This window comes from Sinocyclocheilus rhinocerous, unplaced genomic scaffold (assembly GCF_001515625.1).
Source record: "Sinocyclocheilus rhinocerous isolate Xijiao unplaced genomic scaffold, SAMN03320098_v1.1 scaffold712, whole genome shotgun sequence".
NCBI classification, from domain to species: domain Eukaryota; kingdom Metazoa; phylum Chordata; class Actinopteri; order Cypriniformes; family Cyprinidae; genus Sinocyclocheilus; species Sinocyclocheilus rhinocerous.
In genome coordinates, this window is record NW_015642789.1 from 1,204,319 (window position 1) to 1,226,464 (window position 22,146).

The 22,146-nt window shown below is 37.7% G+C and overlaps 1 protein-coding gene across 1 annotated transcript in view; it reads right to left on the reverse strand.

Annotated features, from left to right (window-relative positions):
- The window catches only part of LOC107756355 (plexin-A2-like), an 86,212-nt gene that overhangs the window by 18,824 nt on the left and 45,242 nt on the right, over positions 1 to 22,146 (reverse strand). The window contains exon 3 of the mRNA XM_016573404.1: positions 21,148 to 21,330. Within this exon, the coding sequence (XP_016428890.1) occupies positions 21,148 to 21,330 (183 nt within the window). The remainder of the gene's footprint in view (positions 1 to 21,147; positions 21,331 to 22,146) is intronic.

A 22,146-nucleotide genomic window follows, 5' to 3' on the forward strand; every position in this document is an offset into this window, starting at 1 on the left:
AACTGTTTGCAGCTCCTTTTTAATGAAGAGCAGCAAAATGTCAGGTGCCTGAAGAGGCCTCTCTGTCTCTTCCTCTCTCTCCATCTGCAAATCAACAGCCTCTTAACGGCGAAGAAAATAAAAAAACAAAATTGTCATAATGAAACCGTAAGTGCAAAGCCATTTAATTGAAGTATGAAAATGAAAATATAATTACCTGAGAAACAATTGCATGTAAAAAAAAAAAAAAAAAAAAAAAACCCCCCGAGGGGGTGGTAGAGACAATGAGACCAAGCGCAGGCCTGGGAATGCAGGAAAGGATTGGGCTATGGATTGAATGGTGGAAGCGGAAAAAAGCAAGCTTGAGAAATACTTACTCAACAATCCTGAAGTTACAAAAAGCACTTTTCTATTGTTCTAAGAGGTATGAGCCAAAAAAGAAAAAAATGGGAAGGATAAAATTGCACTACATGTCCAATATGAAATTCCCTTATGGATAGACGAATGGATGGATTCGCACTTGTCTGAGTCTAAATCAGGCTAATTAGCCCATTAATGATGTGGCAAATGTCAAGCCCTGCTGGCTAGCCGGGTTATGAGGATAGTGCTGGAGGCCATTTTAGGAACTCAAAACTCAGCATTTTCTGTTTCAGCCTGTCAAGGGATTCGCAAAGAAATCCAGCCTGCACGAACATGAAACACTTAGCTACATTTCAACACAGAAAACAAACCAGAAACAAAAGGAAGACAAAGCCTTTTCATACTTGTATAGCATGTAATGAGTAAAGAGGTTTTTTGGATCATTTCCACTGTAGACTTGAACATGTTAAATTAGCTGAATTAGAACTCTACTGTAAGAGTATCTGCTCTCATTTTTCCAAAATACATTAATTTGTATTGGATTTTTAGTTCGGAATAGAAGGATACTATACCCAGCGCTTCTACAGTAGCCATCAAGGATCATCTAACACATCTAAAAGCTTCTGTTTCCCATTTATAAAGTCATAACTTGGATAGAGTTTCATGTCTTTGTTATAAAGGAAGCTTAGCTATAGCAAATACCACTTGACTCTGACAAGAGAACATAAACGGCAAACAAATCCAAGCAAATAAGTTCAGTCCTTTAGACTTAAAGTACTTAAGGGCCCGAGAGACTGACAGAGAGGCTGACACTGGAACCTCGGCTTATTTGCACATTACAGGGCCTGTCAGGAGTCGTTGTTTTCCCATCACTAATCTGAAGGCCAGCAGGTTTCCTTCAGCTGTTCGGGGTGTTTTGAGGGGTCCAGAGACAGCTCGTCGACCCTCCTTCACCTTTACAGTATCTCTAACCCGCAATGACACCCAATCCTGACCCTGCTTTTCTCACTGGATTAGGCTCCTGCCAAGTTCAGACAAATAAACTTTCCACGACTTCAAAATAATGCTTTGCAGAGCCCCTCTGCATGGGGTCTGGCTGTCGTCCATATGGTTCCCCTCGTGGCTGACATTAAGAAGCGGAGCCGTATAATGTGACGGCCTGGAGAACCATTAATTGCAAAGTTGAAGCCTGTAGTGGCAACGGTATGCTAATATTCAAAAGTGCACAGAAGAACAGTTGGGGAGAGAAAAATTCAACAGGACAGTTGGACAAAGAGACAACGAAGGAAAAGTACAGGAAAGAGGTGTAATAAAAGGACCACAGAACTCAGCGGGTAGCCTCAGGTCGCTGGGACACCACAGTGCAGAACACACACACACACACACACACACTCGGTTGAAGAGAAAGATGCTTCAGGCATCAGGAAACAAAAGGGTCAGTGTTGTGGAAAACATTGAGTCTGAAATTAAAGTGATGTGCTTCAGCTCCATCCCCACATTCCCAACCGAAAAGATGAGAAAAAGAGAGTACTATCTGTCATTGCCATTCTCTATATAGTGCTTTCAACACTACAACTTTCTGGTGCAGAACTCAGGCTTGGTAGCAATCGAATCAAATGTAAAGCATTTATTTGTCCTGTTGGTAAGTTGTGCTTATCTAAGGTTTTCTCCATTTCAGATGGAGCTCAGGACAAATCAAAGGGGCTAAGCTCAGTACAAGCAGCTTATCCAAATGCTTCCTAACCAGGGATTTGTGCTGTTTCATTCAAATAAGATTTATGCTTTTCACTGGCAATTCTCACGCACATATATTCTCAGCGCAGAAGTTGAAGCAAATCAGTCGGCAACTTAGACAGACAGATGTACATGTGCGGAAAAAAAAAACATGGATCAGCTTAGAGACCATCAGCCATCAATCAAATAACTGAGTTAACATGGGCTCGTGGGACTGTTGAAAAGCATGATGGTGCAGCTAAACATTTTGTTCTGCATTCTGATGCCATAAATCGCAGAGAGAAGTAACAATTTTCTGATTCTGCACTGTCTGTGATGCTGACACGATAGTGTAAAACCAAAACCTCAGTAGAAATACAGTGGCATTCAGCAGTTAGGGCAATGCAGTCTCTTTCGGTCAAGTGCATTGTGGGACTTGTAATCCCTATACAATTGGATCAGGAATGTGACTTAATGAGGTTCATAGTGGGCTGAAAGTTGTATGACTTAAAGGGATAGTTCACTCAAAAATGTCAATTCTGTCATCATTTACTCAACCTCATATTATTGCAAACCTGTATGATTTAGTTTCTTCTTCAAAACACAAATGAAGATATTTTGAAAAATGTGTGGATATGGTTTTGGAATGACAATCATGAAAAAGCATACTGTATGAGGAAGAGGATGGAAAACAGACTATTCAAGACTCTTAAAAAGTTAATGGAGCCGTTAGACAAAAAGCTGCTGCATTTACTGTCTATTTTATGGTTTCTTTATTAGGTCTTTGTGGCTGGCGTGTATAAGTCGAATCAGCTGTTTTGTTCTCAGAAATAGTGAAGCCGTTTCTGTTTAGTTGTTTGTGGCTTGTGTGGAAGATGTTGAACAAGAGGAGAGTCGAAATATTTACAAACGCATCCTATAATGATCTCGTGAGGACCATTTCAGGGTAAAAAGAGCAAAAAAGCTCAAGAAAAAGAGAAAGAACAAGAGAAAACATATGCATGGAGCAGCGAAAACAACTAAATTCCTCAGTTCAAACCCACACTGTCTACATTAAATCTGATATGAGATGGCGGTACTGATGCAAAATCCAAATCCCTTCTAAAGCCGAGTACAAAGAGCATGCAGGAAATACAGAAGAGCGAGAGAGGGGAGTAAAAACAGAGACAGACAACAGATGCCTGCAGAGTAAATATATTGTTTTCCTCCTCTGACAGTCGATGATGATTCTTTTATGGGGGGAAGTCATTGTGGTCTGAAAGGAGAAACAATTTCCTCTACATCTCACAAGGCAACAATAGCAGGCAGCGTAACCGCTCTACAGCTGAAGCCATGATGCTTTCACCGCTGCCATTGTTGGTTACATGATCCCAGCGGTCTGCATTTTTTTCTTTTAGACGTTATTGTTGGGCCTTGTCCTCTTCCATGGCCTTGATTATAAAATAACTGTCCGCGGCCAACAGACTGTCCTCTAAAAACTTTCCATAAGCTTGAATAAAGATACAAAATAACAAAACAGAACATTTTTTCAAACATTTCTTCTCTGTATTTTTTCAATATTTTCTATCTATTAAAACTATTACTATGCCTGAGAAATAAACACATACATAGAAACATACAACAAAACATACATAGTTTATATATATTTTATATATATATATATGTAAACATACATAGTTTATTTATATATTTAGATTTTTATATTCAGGATTAGTACTTTTAGATTTGGATTATGCATTTATATCATAATATAACTTACGATACTACTTGTCTAGTTATTTTCTTCATTTGTTCGGCCCACCGTAATATACACAATGTTATATTTAATAAATAAAAAATTATAAATAAACAATTAAAGAACTAAAAATGAAAATAAATCATCAAAAAATGATATTACTAACTAAATAAATCCAGAATAAATATACAAATCCTAAATAAATAAATTTACATTTATTTATTCAGAATGTATTTATTTAAATAATGTACATTATATATTTTTATACAGTGTTTTCTGTTGTTTGGCCCAAAATAACATACATTAAATCCATCCATTTCTTGTCTTGCACCACAGGTGGGGTAAAATTATCTTAATAATTATGTTAATTATATAAAATCATGATATAGGAAGTCACAACAACTTATGTACAAAGAGCCCTTAATCATCATCGGATAGCTAACATAAAGAGAGGAAGAGAAGGCAAAAAAGAGAGAAAGTCAGCATTTGAGTGCTTGAAACCTGATCTTGTGCAACACAGTTAATCTTATCTCTGTCACGCCGCTCAGTGTGACCCTGTCTAAAGCAGACAGCGCTCTAGAGAGAGAGTAGCGCTTTGAGCCGAGCCAAACTGTGTGTGCCAAACACACCAACAACACCGATCCAACAATACACTTACACAAAAGTACAAAGTTGTTATCATGTTTTTGGTGCATTAATACTTTGCTTTTCGGACATGGAATCACTGTAATACCATGGTATACTTTAAAATAACTTTTCATACTACACATTTAATACTACAGCATACATTAAAGTGCCCCTATTATGCAATTTTTATGGGTCCTAATATTGTTTTGGGAGTCTCCTACAATAAGTTTACATGCATGCAAGGTCAAAAAACGCTTTTGTTTTCTCAAAATATGCATTTAATATCACCTCATTTTTCAACGATTCTCAAATGATTCGTTCGAAGCAGTTCTAAGAATCAGTCTCTCGAAACCCCTCCTTTCCGTGAGCCTACTCTGCTCTGATTGGTCAGATGGCCCAGTCTCTGTCACGCCGCTCAGTGTGACCCTGTCTAAAGCAGACAGCGCTCTAGAGAGAGAGTAGCCCAAACATCAGACAGATCTCATTACATGGGGGCAACCCAGGAAGCCAAGACTGTCACCCGATCCACCGCACACCTTTCAGCTCTCACACTCCGCGTCAAAACACCGCATACCTGCAGGGGAGAAGAGAACGGGACGGTTTCTGCCACTAGTTAGAAAATTTACACAATGCTGATTTGATGCAACTGCATAATGAAAGTGGCTTGAGTGTAGCTGAATTGTGTTCCATCTTAATTGGCTCTGTGGGGGAAATTGCAAAGAGAAAAAATCTCTAAAAGCCTTCACAGAAGATCAGGGAGATATTGGGGCCAGTATGGCTTCATTGACGCCAAGGGAGCGCATAGACAGCGACTGAACTGATGATGGAGCGTTCTCTGGGTTTACTCAGCCCGAGGGGCAGCTGTTTACTAGCTCTCCATGAGGGCGACAGAAAAACAAACTACGGGTCAGGGTCCAAATCTACACACACAGCCCGTGGGTCTGGACCACCTGCAGGGCTAGCAGCTGCTTCGAACCGAGCCAAACTGTGTGTGCCAAACACACCAACAACACCGATCCAACAATACACTTACACAAAAGTACAAAGTTGTTATCATGTTTTTGGTGCATTAATACTTTGCTTTTCGGACATGGAATCACTGTAATACCATGGTATACTTTAAAATAACTTTTCATACTACACATTTAATACTACAGCATACATTAAAGTGCCCCTATTATGCAATTTTTATGGGTCCTAATATTGTTTTGGGAGTCTCCTACAATAAGTTTACATGCATGCAAGGTCAAAAAACGCTTTTGTTTTCTCAAAATATGCATTTAATATCACCTCATTTTTCAACGATTCTCAAATGATTCGTTCGAAGCAGTTCTAAGAATCAGTCTCTCGAAACCCCTCCTTTCCGTGAGCCTACTCTGCTCTGATTGGTCAGATGGTCCAGTCTGTTGTGATTGGTCTACCGCATACAGCACGTGTCGGAAACGATACACCTATTGCCATAGTTCTGTATTTTGAAAGGTCGATAGAAAATATAAACATCTATTATTTATCACACTTAAAGGTTAAGTGGGATTCAAATTACTGACTGTAATTTTAAATTTTAAAGTTAAAGCAATTACTATTTAAAAAAAAATAAAAATCTTTATATAACTTAAACGTTAAGCAAGATAATGAAAGTGGCTTGAGTGTAGCTGAATTGTGTTCCATCTTAATTGGCTCTGTGGGGGAAATTGCAAAGAGAAAAAATCTCTAAAAGCCTTCACAGAAGATCAGGGAGATATTGGGGCCAGTATGGCTTCATTGACGCCAAGGGAGCGCATAGACAGCGACTGAACTGATGATGGAGCGTTCTCTGGGTTTACTCAGGTCCAGTCTGTTGTGATTGGTCTACCGCATACAGCACGTGTCGGAAACGATACACCTATTGCCATAGTTCTGTATTTTGAAAGGTCGATAGAAAATATAAACATCTATTATTTATCACACTTAAAGGTTAAGTGGGATTCAAATTACTGACTGTAATTTTAAATTTTAAAGTTAAAGCAATTACTATTTAAAAAAAAATAAAAATCTTTATATAACTTAAACGTTAAGCAAGATAAAGTTAAGCAGTTATAACTAAATAAATAAAAAGCATTCAAACTCGGTTAAAAATATATTACTATATGTAGAAATTAACCTTAATGAAAACAAATAAATGCTGTAAAAGTATTGCTGATGATATCTAATGCATGAACTAAACATTGTAGGACTTAACATTGTAGTGTGTTATTTTTTTATTTCTTACAACATGTAATAATGAATAACATGTACTGATGAATCGTGCACAGTCAGACCAGAAATGTGTATTTGACTTCAAGATCCTAGGTACCCTGAGTAAATAAAACAGGAGTTATTAAGTTGCAAAGCAAAGCATTATTAGGAAATTTGCAGGCAAGTAAGCATTTCCTTTTTCTGCTAGTCTAAATGACTGGAAGTGCATTTGGGATGCATGAACGAGGTGAGGCTGTCAGTTCACTCACGGCGCATGGAAGTGTGACGTCACAGGGAAGTCTGCCACGAGCCAGCCGGCTGAACAGGAGGATGTGGGGGGTGTCTGCGCTCTATGCCAAGACGGGATGAAAGGTGGACGCGGAAAAGGGGTGAGGGCCCGGTAATGACTAAGTGAAGGAGACATTATTACCTGACGTTTGAGACATTATCGCATGCTATTAGATAAGTATCAGGATTCATTAGAGATGATGGCGTCTGAATGCTGTCTCTTAGGTGATAATGACAGAGAAAGTGGTGGACAGGCCAACAGAAGACAGGAAATTACCAATAACACTCTGATAGCAGCTAAAAAAAATAAGAAGCACCACAGATAACTGAGAGAATGTATGTTTCATGTACAGGTGCTAAACCAAGTCTTAGTAACATGTTATTTCTTTCTAGATGCTTCAATAAAGTGTTAATGATCTACAATGAAGTTCTCAGTAGAACACATCACTACACTGCCGCTATAAACTCTTTTGACGCTAATAATGGCGCCAGCGAACACAATACATCTTGTCAGCTGAAATGAGTTCATAAGTAAGACGTGTAACATACAAAGCTGCTTCGATTGTTGACATGGTCCAAGTTTTTGAAGGTGTTATTTAAAGTGACAGGGAAAGGAAATGAGGAAAATGCTCTCACAAGCACAAACAATGTGTTCTTTTTTTTGTTTGTTTAAAAAATCATTCAGGTTCTCAGTCAGGGAGCCTTCCTTGAAAGCTACCTAATAAAGCCAGCTCTTCAGAGAGGCAACAGCATCAACAAATCACAGCTTTTGGTTTCCACTCAAGGGAAGCATGTCTCTTTATATTTATTGCAAATATTTATGCACATTCAAACATGTGTCATAATCGGTGAGGAGACTGAATGTACAGTCACAAGGCAGCAAAATTTCTGCAAAATCTTCCATTGTCAATTGCGTAACTCACACAGAAATCTCTTTCAAACCATACATACATGGTCAACGCGGCAACTCTGCATGATCAACTTGAACCCGATGCGAAATCTGCTAAGGAAACCTCTCCCCCTCATGTGGAATTCCTGATCGTGTGGCTCGAGCACACACAAAAAAAACTCTCCAAATTGATGCAAAAACATACAGAAAAATAGTTTAAAAAAACAATTCAAAAGAAATTCTGTTTTTGTGTCACAAATGATTTTTGAGAGCTACGGTAAAAGGCATTTTCTCTGAATATTGATTTAAATTTCAATATTTTCCTCACACAAAGCTATCAAATGGCTTCAGAAGAACCACACAGACAAATTTTATGGTGCCTTTTGTCCATTTTTCTTGCCATTCACTTTCATTGTATGGAAAGTGAGAAGCCAGCACATTGTACAAAACATCTTCATTTGGGTTTAGAAAGACATGAGGTTGAGTAAATAATGACAGAATATTTACTATCCATTTAACAACAGTTATCCTATCCTAAATTAATTGCCCCATTTTTTAACAACATAATGGGTGGTCAGACTACAACTAGGGCCCATGGCGCACAACAATGTTTGCTGCAGTGAAAGCCAAGCAGGTTTTAATTGGTTCAAAGTGCACTCCACCTATCCAGACATGCACATGCAGGACAATTTGAGGTTTTCCCATCTCTAGGCTTAGCTTTTATCTAATTTCCCCTCCGCTCTAAGAGACTACACTAATGAATTGGGTAATCACAGATATCTGGCCCATTCAAATGCTTTGTAACGTAAATCGATATGGCCTGGCAACGGGCCAGTTGTCCACTTTGACGGACAGTAGAAATTTATTTGTGGAACCACGGCCAAATAAATGCTTTTACTCTCACTCTCTCTCTCTCTCTCTCTCTCTCTCTCTCTCTCTCTCCTGTGCCCTCCCCTCTTCATGTTCATGGCCTCATACCCATCCATGCTAAAAGTGGGTTATAATTTTATGTAAGGAGCTTATGGAACTTTGTTTAATTTCCGCAGTAGTGGATCAATAAGGCCAACACGATTGGCAGGAATTTCTATGAATTTCAAATGCTTTCCCAGCAGTGATTATGTGAGCCGGGCGCTCTGGTTGAATATCGATATGCTGATGACTAGCCACACTATGCTAATACTCTAGGCTTTAACCAAACCTCAGCGAACAGTGAACATCACAGCCCTGCTAATATGAAATGGATGTTTCTGTGTCATTACAGAGGTTTTCCTTTTCTAAACACGCTAGAACGAGGTCCCGCAGGGACATCTGTTAGCAATGAGTTCGCCGCGCAACTCTAATCTTCTGAATGCTTTAGTGGGAAGTCTTTGAGATGGGAGCGCAGATCTTCTCTTATGTGGTTTACCAATTCTGATCATATTGTCAGACATTAGTGGAAACCGCCACCCAAATCGCTAGTTCACACGATTACATTTAGACCTCAAGTGCCAGAGAGAAAGACTGGATTACAGCAACTTTGACGCTCTGTATTCAGTCAAACAATCACACTGGAAAACCATGTAGTACAATACGGCAGGACGTGAGGTGCTGATCACTACCCAATGTTATCCGCAGGAAATAACGCTGTCAAATGCAATCATACGCAATCTGTATTTGATGAAACGGCATCAGTTTCACTTCAGGAACTGGCTGTGATAATATCGCCAACAAAAACAATTATTTTCAATCCAATTTGCCATATTACCTCATACATTTACATGCTTTTATTCAAAGCAACTCACATAATGCATGTATTTCCTGGGAATCAAACTCACAACCTTGGCATTGGCTTTTTCCAGAAAAAGCTGACAGATATTCTGTTGTGAAAGGGGTTGTGGGTAATAGTTTGAAAACCATTCACGGATGCACACTTTGATAAAAGAAAAAGAAAAAAAAAACACCTCAAAAGGCATAATCTAGGTGCATTTGGCTTACTAATTGTCAGTATGTAATGATTTTGGGATGCATCAAGTCAACTCTATACTATTTAGGACAGAAAGCATGTGAACTGGTATGCAAGGTCTAACGCATTCTAAACATATTCTATATTCTACACACATTCCATCAAACTGTCCTCCTCTTACAGACGGTCTCAGGAAACAGAGCTTTTAATATGGACCGCATCTTGATTTTAGTCAAGAGGGAAATATAACGGCAAGAACCGTGGATGCAGATCTCTGGTGAGGACTGACACTAATCACAAGGTTAATTCACCAACCTCATGATGTTAAGACCAATTACGGCTGGCAGTCAACAGGGTAATGTACCTCTCTCCTGAAAAGCGATATGAAGTATATTAAATGAAGAGGTAGAAGTTTATAGTAAGGAGATTAATAAAGTAGAAGGGTAGGAATAAACAGATGCTGTGCGTGAGTGCAGAACATGGGATCCTGAGAGAGCACATTAGCATCAACTACCTAATTAACTTTCCTGATCTGAATGCAATCAGTCTACAAAACGAGACAATGGCTATGTTCAGAATAGCATAGTGACATACAGCTTCCATGAAAACACAAAATAAGGATTTTGCAGAACGTGCTGGTCAGTCTTTTCCTCGCAATTACCCTGAATGGCGACTGAAGCATTCAAGCTTCAAAAAGGACACAAATGCATCATCAAAGTATCATAAAAGTGGTCCACATGTGGACTAGTGTACTATATTCCAAGGCTTCAGATCAAAATTTCATTCATTATTCACTGATAGTTATTCTCCTCCAGTGAGCTCAGTGAGTTGAACTCAAGAATCATAAGTGAGTTGAACTAAAGAATCAAATGAGACTGATTCATGAACAAATCATTCAAACTGGTTTGGTGATCTGGATCAACTGGTTCATTGAAAAGATTTGATTAAAAAAAAAAGATTCATTCAAAAAATTGAGATTTTGATTTGATTTTCAGCAAATAACAACTTCAGTTTCTATCTGTTTCTCATACAAAACTCCAAAAGGACTACTTTTAGCATACCTTTATGTCCTTTTCTCAGCTAAGAAGCCTTCATTTATTGTAATTCGATGGAAAAAGCGACCAGTACAATTCTTTAAAATTCTCCATTTAAGTTCCATTGACAAAATAAAGTCAGAAGGGTTTGAAAGACCATGAGGGTGAGCAAATGATGACAGCATTTCATTTTTGAGAAAAATATTACTTTAGGAGAGCGTCCACAGAGATTTTAAAATGCCTCTTTAACAGCACAAAGTACAAAAAACATGGTTTGAAAACAAACTTAAAGCAGTGGCAAGGAGAAACAAAGAACAGACTGAGTACAAAAGAGCGATAATTCACAGAGAGAAAAAAACAGAATCTCACGAAATAAAACAGAGCGAGGGAGAGAAACGAAAGACAGCTAGGAAGAAAAGGAGAGTGAACGAGAGAGTGCGAGTAGGTGTGTGTGTGTCAGTAATGAGATCACTGCAGGGTGGGCTGTCTAATGGTAATGTAATGGACTAGCTAGAAAGACAGTGTGAGAGAGACAAAAACACAGAGACACAGAAAAGAGAGAAGACGAAGCACTGAGCTCACAGCGGCACAAAAGTGAAGAAGACAGCTGGCCAGTACTCAGCTCTCACACACACACAAGGCTCGGACACACGACTGTACGCAGACAGAAGGCCTACTGAAGACAGTGCCAAGAAGATAAGTGGAAGAGGTCTGGGTGCAGAAGTGTATATGTGTGTGTGTGTGTTTGATGAGTGAAAGGAACAGCAGGGTCCCTCTATCTCTCAGCCTTTGGCTCTTTAGCCGTGCTTCAGTCCTTAACCAGCCCAGGAATGCTTGAGATCCCTCCTAAAGAACTGTGAGGCTTGGTCTGAATAGCAGAATGAAGTCACTTGCTGTCTTTTTGTCTTTGCTGCTTTAGTCGAATGGGTCAACCTGGGGTCAAGGCACCAAAAATGGGTCTAAAGATGGTCAAATAGCACTGCTAACCAAACACATATATCAAACATCACTATTATTATGATTTGAGACTATAAATCACTGTTTAACAGGAATTTCAACATTATGATACTACTGCAATATTTGAAACACCAACCTTGGCTGCCTATAAAGGGGTTGCATCAACTTGAAGAACTGGGCTCTTCCTTGTCTAATCCAAGAACAAGCTCCCATTGGAAAATCAGAGCAAGCCAGTCTTCAATATGTGCTCTCGCAGCTCCTAATTTCAACAGCCAATCAGAGTCTCCCACTATTGGTAGGAGGCAAATTGAAGTTGAATTGCCCAGTGTACAGTAACATGATTAGGAAGATTGCTCACAATCTCGCTGAGAGCCAGCAAGGTGGCACTGAGGGTGCAACACCATCTGCAATCACAGCAGACAATAATGATTACTGTAATCACCTGATCATGCTATCAGGATGCATCTGCTGGTAAAACTGCTTTTGCGACTACAAAATGTCTGAAAATAGTACACTTGTACTCAGACCACACATATTAAAAATGTGACGTAACAGCCACTTTTCACAAACAGGCTAAAAAACAGAGCCTTAGAGTCTCGATAAATGGAAAAAATAACACTTTTCAAAGTCATCGGAACATCAACTGTATCTTGTGGAAAGTGGATAGTGACATGAGACAGACGGAAAAAGACAAAGCATTCAATTTACAGGCAGATTGATGCTAATTCAACATGAAATTGAAGGAGGAGGGAGAAATTGTTATGATGATTGAAACGCATGTTCTATTGTTTTGCTCATTTGTGTTCAATATAATTGAAGCTTCCTTACAACACTGAAACCATGAGGAACATTTAAACAAATGCATCTCCCGGCTGTTTGTATCTGGCAGCAGATACTGTATTGTAATCAATGGCCTTTTTTTAATCTAAAATACTCTGGAAGCAGAACATCAAGGATAATATCAGACCACACTAAACATGGAATTAAAACAAGAAAAAAGCTTGGCTTTTACAAAAAGCACTCAATTTAAGTAATTATGAAACTGCAGGAGAAAAGTTTAACCTCAGCCAACAACACTGCAGATACACCAATTTGTGTTGCTGCACATCAGCATAATTTGTTGTAGTGTTGCAGTATGTCGAGAGACTTCCACCAGTATGAAAACCGATGTGCCGGATGCTCTCTTCACCTTGAAAAAACAAATGAACACATAACTGCCGGGCAAGTTTTGCTTAGTGGGGCAAACTCTAGTGAGGGTTTTTGCCGCTGACAGCCTGTTTCTAAATGACTCATTAAGTTTCTGCTAAAGTAAAAATGATCTCTGCCGATCTCTCTAAGGAAAGAGCAGTACAGACATCTGGAGAGAGAGGAAAGTGAGTTTTGTGGCTTTTAGACCATGTGTGTTAAGATACAGCCACATTGGCGAAATTTCAGCAAAATTTTGTGGGGAAAAAAAGTTCATTGTCAATAGTGTAGAGAAGTATGAAACGCAGCTCACACAGAAGTCACTTTCAAACCAAGCAGCTTTCTGTTGGCCAGCGTGACAAATCGGTATGACCAACCTGAACCCAACTTGACTGATTGTCGGCTGAGAAAAATCACAGAACAACAGTAAATGCGACTGCACCTTTAATTTTGAGAAATCTATATGCTAGTGTCCTCCAAATATTATTGTTAAACAGATACACACAATTCAAAGTAAGTAAGTCATGCTTCACGGCTGTGACGTGCAATGAAAGATTTTAGCTTTGAAAAAATTTACTATGTCAGCATAGAAAAGAAAACTGTGCCAAGCCATTTCATGGGATCTTTAAAAATACCAACGTGATCTCATGATAATTCGTATGTATTTTATGTAAAATGTGGTTCTATAAAACGTACATTTACGTACGTTTTTACAGGCACTAAAACGTACAATACTGACGTATTTTCAGCCTCTAAACGTACAAATACTTACGTAATAGTAATTGCATTTATCTGTCTGTCATGTTTTTCTTATACTGTACAGAAATGTTTAGGTTTATAGGTAGGAGTGTAATTAGCGATTATAAAAATATTTTAATGCTATATTGTTACTAAAATGGTTATTTTCCAGCATATTTCGGTCATTTGCGTTTTATATCCTTTTCGCTATATGGGTAGGTTAAGATTTGGGGGTAGGTTAAGGGGTCTAAAAATCTAAATCGCTTACTGATAAAATGATCAAAAGCATTGATATGAATATCTTAATGATATAAAAGATACGTAAATATTTTTACGTTTTTTAGCTAAAAATACGTAGCGATTTGTACGTTTTAAACGTTGAAATACATCTAAATTGTACGTTTTAGCATTAATAAAAACGTACAAAAGTGTACGTTTTGTGCTTGTAAATGTTACGTATTAATACCTACGTATAAACATGAGACCAGGCTGAAAATGCATACCACTACATTTCAGTGAGCATATGTGCTGGTTTTGTTTGTATTCTCATGAGACGGACAGGGTTTTATTCTGAAGTTGCCGTAAAGCTAAGTTACAGAAGTGCTGGAGAACATGTTACATTTCCAACTGTCTTTCCTGCTGTGCACCCGAGACAATAAAGCACGTCTTCAGCCACGGCTCATTACAGACCAAATCTAAGGGACGACATGGTGGAATCAGAAGGCTACAGACTGGGAAAGCTAAACATGCTAAAGCCACTATCCAGCTGTTTCCCAGCTCATCAAAGACTTAAGCAACTAGCACATCAAACACCACCTTAGACCACAAGGGATGCTTGGAACAAAGTAAAGGCGTTTCTGAGAGAGCAGCGATGGAGGTTGAGCTAACTAGCGGACACAGCTGCGTGTCGGTCCACTAAACTGCCGTTCCTTTCATGTGCCGCAGTCAGCTGCAGATCACCGCTGCGTCCCTGTTTCAGTCCTCAACACATCCACCATGTCAGCGATGATGTCAGTGTCGAGGAGAGTGGGATGGGTGCCCAGAAACTCACTTAACCAGTTCAATGAGACATTTGTCCAATTAGGGCCTCAAATGCCTGCCAGAAGGAAGCCACCTGAGAAGTTCTTCCCAGCCCTGTCGGAACACAGTCCAAACCAAATACTGATTAACAAACGAAGCAAGATGACAGAAATCAGTTTGGTCATGCGTGCCCACTGCGCTGTTTATGAGATGTTAATGGCGGCATAAATAACAACATACAAAAACAGTGTTGGGGAGAAGCTAACTAAAAATAGAGATGCTACTAACTACATTTCTCAGGAGAATGACAGTAGCGCAGCGGTTTTCAAAATGGTATAGTGAGCTAGTTTTTCCACCAACTAGTGTTGTAACATGATATAATGCTACATTGCTGGTTTCTGTCGTTGTATTGTGAATTAAGCTTTTTATAGTCAAAAAAGCTTCTTAGTGTCTAAGCAGCATTTAACATATTTATGAAACAAAATACACAACTATTCAAAAGTTGGGATTAGTTTTTTGTTTTGTTTTTTTAAATGAAATTCATACTTTTGTTCAGAAAGGACACATTAAATTGATCAAGTGACAGTAAAGATATTTATAATGTTACAAAAGATTTCTATACTTTTAAACTCTATTTAAGAACTCTGAAAAAAATGATCATGGCTTCCCCAAAAATATTAAGTAGTATAACTGTTTTCAACAGTGATAAAGATAAGAAATGTTTCTCGAGCAGCAAATCAGCATGATAGAATGATTTCTGAAGGATCACGTGACACTGAAGACTGGAGTCATTATGCTGAGAATTCAGCTTTGCCATCACAGGAATAAATTCCATTTCAAAATATATTAAAACAGAAAATGGTTATTTTAAATTGTAATATTATTTCACAGCAGTACTATTTTTACTGTGTTTTTGCTCAAATAAATACAGCCTTGGTGAGTATAAGAGACACATTTTTAAAATATATTTTTAAAAATCTTACTGACCCCAAACTTTTGTAGTATATGTAGTTACACGCTGTTGTTCAACACTATCTGTCACTTATGGGTGTTTTCTAGTTTTAGTAAGTGCATTTATTGAGATCCCTCATTTTTGTGCCAGATAAATCCTGCTCTGATTGTAAAAATAAATTACATAATCATATATTTGGTTAAATACTACTATATTTTCTATATTTTTGAAGTGCTGCCTGACTGTTGTTTATCTATTCTGAAGTATCAGTAGCTAAGTTTTAAAGCAGCTTCCCCAACACTACATAATGCAGATGTAGAATAGTGTCCCTTTGGGGGTTTTTACATGAGTGGAATTACCATGTAGGTCATGCAAACTACTGTCTAATGGGGGTGCGTATAATTAGCCCAGGTGCTCTTTTCAAATGACTTTTTTTTTTAGTAAACCTGAGTCACACCATTTCCTGCAGTCTCCCAGTTCACGATTCCTACACTCTGATTGGATTAATGTAGTACAGATCGTGTGACCATCTCAAATCAGCACTAATCTCCCAGTGGGATAACTTTAAAGATCTAATTTGAGCATGCAGTCTTTTCCTCTTTAACAATATCAAAGAGAAAAGCAACCCTCTGGGGCTTATCGCTCCTAACGTATTTCCCCTCCTCTCAGGAAGCCCGCACTCTCCCCTGAGATTTGCGCTTAAAACACAATATAAACTTAACTTCATGCCCTATAATTAATCTGACGCAATACTGCTAACAGAGGCTGATATTTTCAATAGCAAATATGGCAGATCTTGTTCTGCTTACAAATAAGATCTAATTTTAATATAAATGTTAAGTATTAGAACTGCATGTTTTCCCTCTGAATATAAATTCACACGCTTACTAAAATCAGATGCTATCCTGACCTCTAAATAAAATGGCTGAATGGGACGTTGAATGCCACTGATTTTCATTCTACTGTCCTTGCCACCCTTATCTGCCAAAATCCTGCTGAGGTGAACAGTATCGCTGCTCTGCCACCCATCAGCTCAGAGGGCACTGCCACTGGGGTAAGGTCAGGAGCCTATAACACACACAACGCTCCTACATTTTCTGACAGTAAAAAGGAACACCACCACAATATAGCAGTGACTATATCATGAAATGAAATGAAATAATGTATTACCATAATACACGTCCAAATTAAATAAAATAAAAATGAAAAATACTAGTAGATAAAACAGCATAGCAATGGTATCATATATGAATGGTATCATATATGAATAATTTTCATATTCATATCAATGTACATCTAAAAAATGCAATAATAATAATATATTATATATGTCCAAAAAATTTAATGGAAAAATAAATAAATAAATAAAAGCCAATAAACAAAAAAATATATATTTTTTTACCATAATATCATATGGTAATACCATATTTTTTTGGTAGTAATTTGGTTTCCAATTAGGCTGAACTTTTTAAAGCCCATATTTCAAAAGAACAAATCTGTTATCTTTGTTTTTCTACTTTACATTATACCATTTTGATCCTCAATTTCACTTCAAGCATGTAAAAGTTGACCATCACACTTTATCATTCATCGTTATTACATTTAAATAATCATTGTTGTCTGTATTGACCAAAGTGATTATGGCGTTTTCAGAATCCTGCATGCTATTAATCAATCTCAGAGCCCAGTGGATGGCTGTTAATGTTGCTTATATTCAACACTCTCCAATATTTCATTCAACCTAAAACAGCTACAGAAAAGGAGTGTGAAAATGACTAATGTTGGAACTGTTTAACCTACAGCAGCCTGGTGGAATGTGGACAATAGCACCCTGGGTCTACTTTCATTAATTCATTCAAAGGGCTTTTTCCTCAACTTGTGTGTCCAGCTACTAGTCCAGCTACTGTATCTGCTTTAACAGGGTATATATATATATATATATATAGAGAGAGAGAGAGAGAGAGAGAGAGAGAGCTCAACCAGCATGGAACTTCTGCTTGGAGCGAGGGAGGGTACAGCAGGGAACTGTGTCGATTGAATGGGGAATTTTTGTATGTGTGTGAGAGTGAGAGCAAGAGGGAGGGAGAGAAAAAGAGAAAGTGGCAACAGAGAGTGGTGGGTTTGCTCTTTGGGAAAGAAGCCAATCCAATTACAGGCAGCAGTGCAAGCCCGGTTTCTTCAGCTGAGCTAAATTTCACATTTCATCAGTCTCTTCCCTTCTCTCACTGCTGCTGTGCTACACTTTCTCCCTCTTTCTCTCATTCCCTCCACCTCCTCTTGCAGGTGGAGGGCAGGAATAGGCAGATCATGCAACAGACTCCATTCTTCAAAAATGAGGTGCAACCACTCACCCCTGTACAACAATATATCACCTATAGAGCATCAAAATCTTGTAACATCAGCATGGCTGCAACTAGGGCTAGGTCATACAGCTAAAAGGAAATTATACTTTTAAAATTGTTAATAAAAAAATTGATATATTGATATATAAAAATTTTGTTATTATTATTATAAAATTTTAACTATTTAATAAAAATAACAAAATACATACACACACACACACACACACACACACACACACACACACATATATATGAATATGTCTCAAAAAATACATTCTTCTTATTATTACATTTATAAATTGCTATAGAAATTCTACATAGAAAATGTCTTGATTGTAGTATACAAGTAAAATACAGTAAACAATCTGGTTAAAAATAATATTTTTTTCAATTTCTTTTTCAATTAATAATTTAATATTATATTAAAATATATTGCATATTTATTTTATTATTTTTGAATATTTAAACATTTTATATGCACCAGTATAATACATAGTAATTAAAAGTTTCATTTTTTAACTACATTAGATTAATATTTACATACATTTTTTTTCACTAGACATTTAATATGCAAAAAATGCCACAAGGAGACGCAAGCAAATCATTGAATCAGTGGTTTGTTTGATTAAATTGACAGTTGATTCATTTAAATGAATTGAACTAACAAGCTCCAGTGCCAGTTTTGCTCTAAAATCAGTGTATTAAAACATATTTTCACACATTTCAAAACATAACTACATGGTCAATAGGAATCTTTGTGGCCAAATAAAAATCACTGCAATGTCCATGATGCTGTTTAATTTTATATCACCAACAATCTCATACAGAACATTTGGTGAATGTTCAATAAATATCCAAATTATCATCCAGCCCTAGCTGGAACACAAAAGCCAGATACTCAAGAGTTGCACAGCAGGGAAAAAGGCTCATGGACAGAAAACAAAGTATCTCACAAATCCCAGCTTCCTGAGCTCTCAAGGCTCGTCTGTGTATTCTCCAAGAGACACACTTTTTGGGGCTTTGATAGCTCCCTAACCTTTCCAAAACACACAAGCTCTCATAAGGCCGTCTCATCCTCTTCCTCGACACTGTTACGCCTTGTGCAGATGTGACTGAATTCTCAGGGTTTGCAGAGACTATCGCAAGACACTCAGTATTTCCATCTAGGGTAATACCTCTCTAATTCCACCATATCGGTATGTTTCATTCTCCGTTCTGCCCACTAGGGCGGCGATATGAGACTCCAAGCAAGCTTGAGGCTAGAAAAACATGCCACGGCAGCACTTCTAAGAGCACAGCGCTGTTGGCCTAATTTAATTTCACCAACCGCGAGGAGAAAAAAAATTACATTAATTAATAAGCCACTAAAACAAGAGGATTACAGAGAGCGAATGCCTCCGATGCCACTTCCTGATTGCAGTGCTGATTCAATTATAAATTAATTAATCAAGACGCAAAACACAATTTGGACGTTGCCGTGCTACCGGCATGAAACAAACACTCGGTTTGACACTTTGACATTGTCCGTTCTCCCTTGCGTCTGGGAAGGCAGCTGTTATTTGTGTGTGTTTGTAGGGGGGCAGGTGGGAACGAGGGACAAAACCAATGTTTGTAGAGCAGGTCTCTCTCTGTCTTCATCCCTTTGGTGTCTCCTGCAGCTGCTGTGGGGTGAGGACATGCCTGTTCCTGCTCGTCTAACAGGGTCTGGCCTGTCACTCAACGCTGTCGTGCCCCAAAGGGGGCATGAGTCCCAAAAGCAGCTGACGGACCCCTTGTCATTTTCATAATTGCCTATTGCAGGTAGTCTCGTCTTGCTACTAACCACAGCAGTTCCATTAGCCACATGCTAACATGTCAACACTTAATGAACTGGATGCTCAACAAAGGGCAAACATTTTGAACCACACAAATAGATCTGTAAAGTCAACATGAAATCAAAATTACTTTCTCAAAACACTTATTGGATTAATCGTGCGCATTTCAGTTCATGTTTATGTCAGTATCGTTATTGTTAACTAAAATAATTAGCAAATCCGTTTCAGTAATTGAAATAAAGCTGCAATAAAATATTACATTTTTATGAAAGTGAAGTGTTGCTTTGGCAATAAATAAATAAATAAGTTTAAGTACTAAAATTACTAAAACTAAAACTGAAATAAATATAAAGCTTTTTAGAAATATAAAAAAATAAAAATGCCAAAACTTAAAATTATTAAAACTTAAACTAAAATGAAAATATAAAAGATATATAAATATAATTCAAAATATTAATAAATACTATAATAATATAAAAAATACTAAAATAAAACTGGTTTATGTAGAAAAAATTTGTTTTTCATAATCCTAAATCAAAAAGGCCAAACTGTCTCTGGCTCAGAAACTATTTTTCTTTTTGGCTGACGACATCTAGAGCAGAAATAAATATATCCTATTAGCTAAAAAGTTATTTAGTTATTGTTTTAGGCTTATGTTGTACTGTAGGTAACACAGCCTTTCTAAAATTGTGTCAATAGTTAGCACAGTAATTTATGCCTACGTTTTTAGATAAATGAAGATCGATTTTAGATAAATAAAATTATGTCCCACACGACATCTGTTTCTTGTTAAATATAGCAAATCTAATGGGTAGTGAAAGGCGTTTCATGTTGACTTAAGTGATAGAAGTTGAGTGATGGTTTCTTGTCTATTGCTGCCATTACCAACCAAAAAGGTGCATCTAACACCACATTTTCTCTTTATGCCCTTTATCTGAAAGAGATTATAATAACGCATATGATAACCCTAACAGTGTCTGGCTCTTCTGTCTAACATCCTTTCCATGGGTTTGGCTGAGAAGACATTCTATTAAAATTAATAGACTAGGGAGGCAGACAGGAACCCCTGAGGTCGCTTTAAGCTGCCCATTATGGTCGGGAAAGTGAACAGAACCAGAAGAATCCTACAAAAAATTATTGAATATTTAGTCAAAAAGTTTCTGGTTCCCTCTTCTCCATCTCTACTTTTAAATGAGGCCAGTAGAGCACTTCAAAGCAGTGCTCCAGAAGACACCATTAATAACTAACATGACACACTGTTTGCGGTCCATTTAACTCAAACACGTCTAACTCTGTACACATCTCAGATTCTCAGCACAACGTTCCAAAACAAAAAACCCATCTGCGACAAGACTCACCTTTTTCAGTCGTCCACTCTTGGTGCCAACAAAAGCCACACAGTAGCCATTATAGATGTAGGAGGTCACCGAGGTCATGCGATCACGGTTTTCTGTATAAAGTGTGTGTCCGGTCACCAGCTGAGAGCCGCCAAGGGGCTGGTTGATGTCCAAACCGCAGAAGGAGTCATCAATAGGGACAGGCTACAGGAGGAGAAAGGTCAACCGAGAGTCAGCAGTTTGCTTTGAATCTAAAAGTCAAGGTGAGTTCGGTTGTTTATACAGACATCAGTTAGAGGGTGAAAAGGTTGCACTGATTTTAATACAGGGAAGCACTTTGTAAGCAAATCACATTAACCGATCCAACGTCAGCTGGTTGTTTTGATGTCAAGTGAGGGTAAGCAATGGATCAGGGAACACTACAGGTCAATTTGCACCATTTTTAGTGCAAATAAATAAATAACATCAAAAACTGTTAAGACAAAATTATGGATTTTTACAACCACTCTCACACAAAAATACTGTCTGAAATGTTGTGCTGTGATGATTTGTAACTTGTTTTATTATTAGTAGCATTTTTTTTACTGTCTACCAAAAAAAATCAATGTAGGTATTTGGGATTACTGTAAAATATATATTTTTAAATGGCTTTAAGATAAAACCTACACACTACCACTTAAAAAGTTATTTGTGCGTTTTAATTAATTTTTAGCAAGGATGCATTAAATTGATCAAAAGTTACAGTAACGTTGCAAAATATTTCTATTTCAAATAAATGCTGTTCTTCTGGACTTCATCAACGAATCCTTAAAAAAATGTCATGGTGTTCACAAAAACTTTAAGCAGCACAACTTTGATAATAAACATCCAAATTTCTTTCATGGGCAGCAAATCAGCATATTAGAATGATTTCTGAAGGATCATGTGACACAGAAGACTGGAGTAATGGCTGCTGAAAATTCAGCTTTGCATCAAAATAATTTATTCTTTTCTAAAATTTATTAAAATTGAAGACAGTTA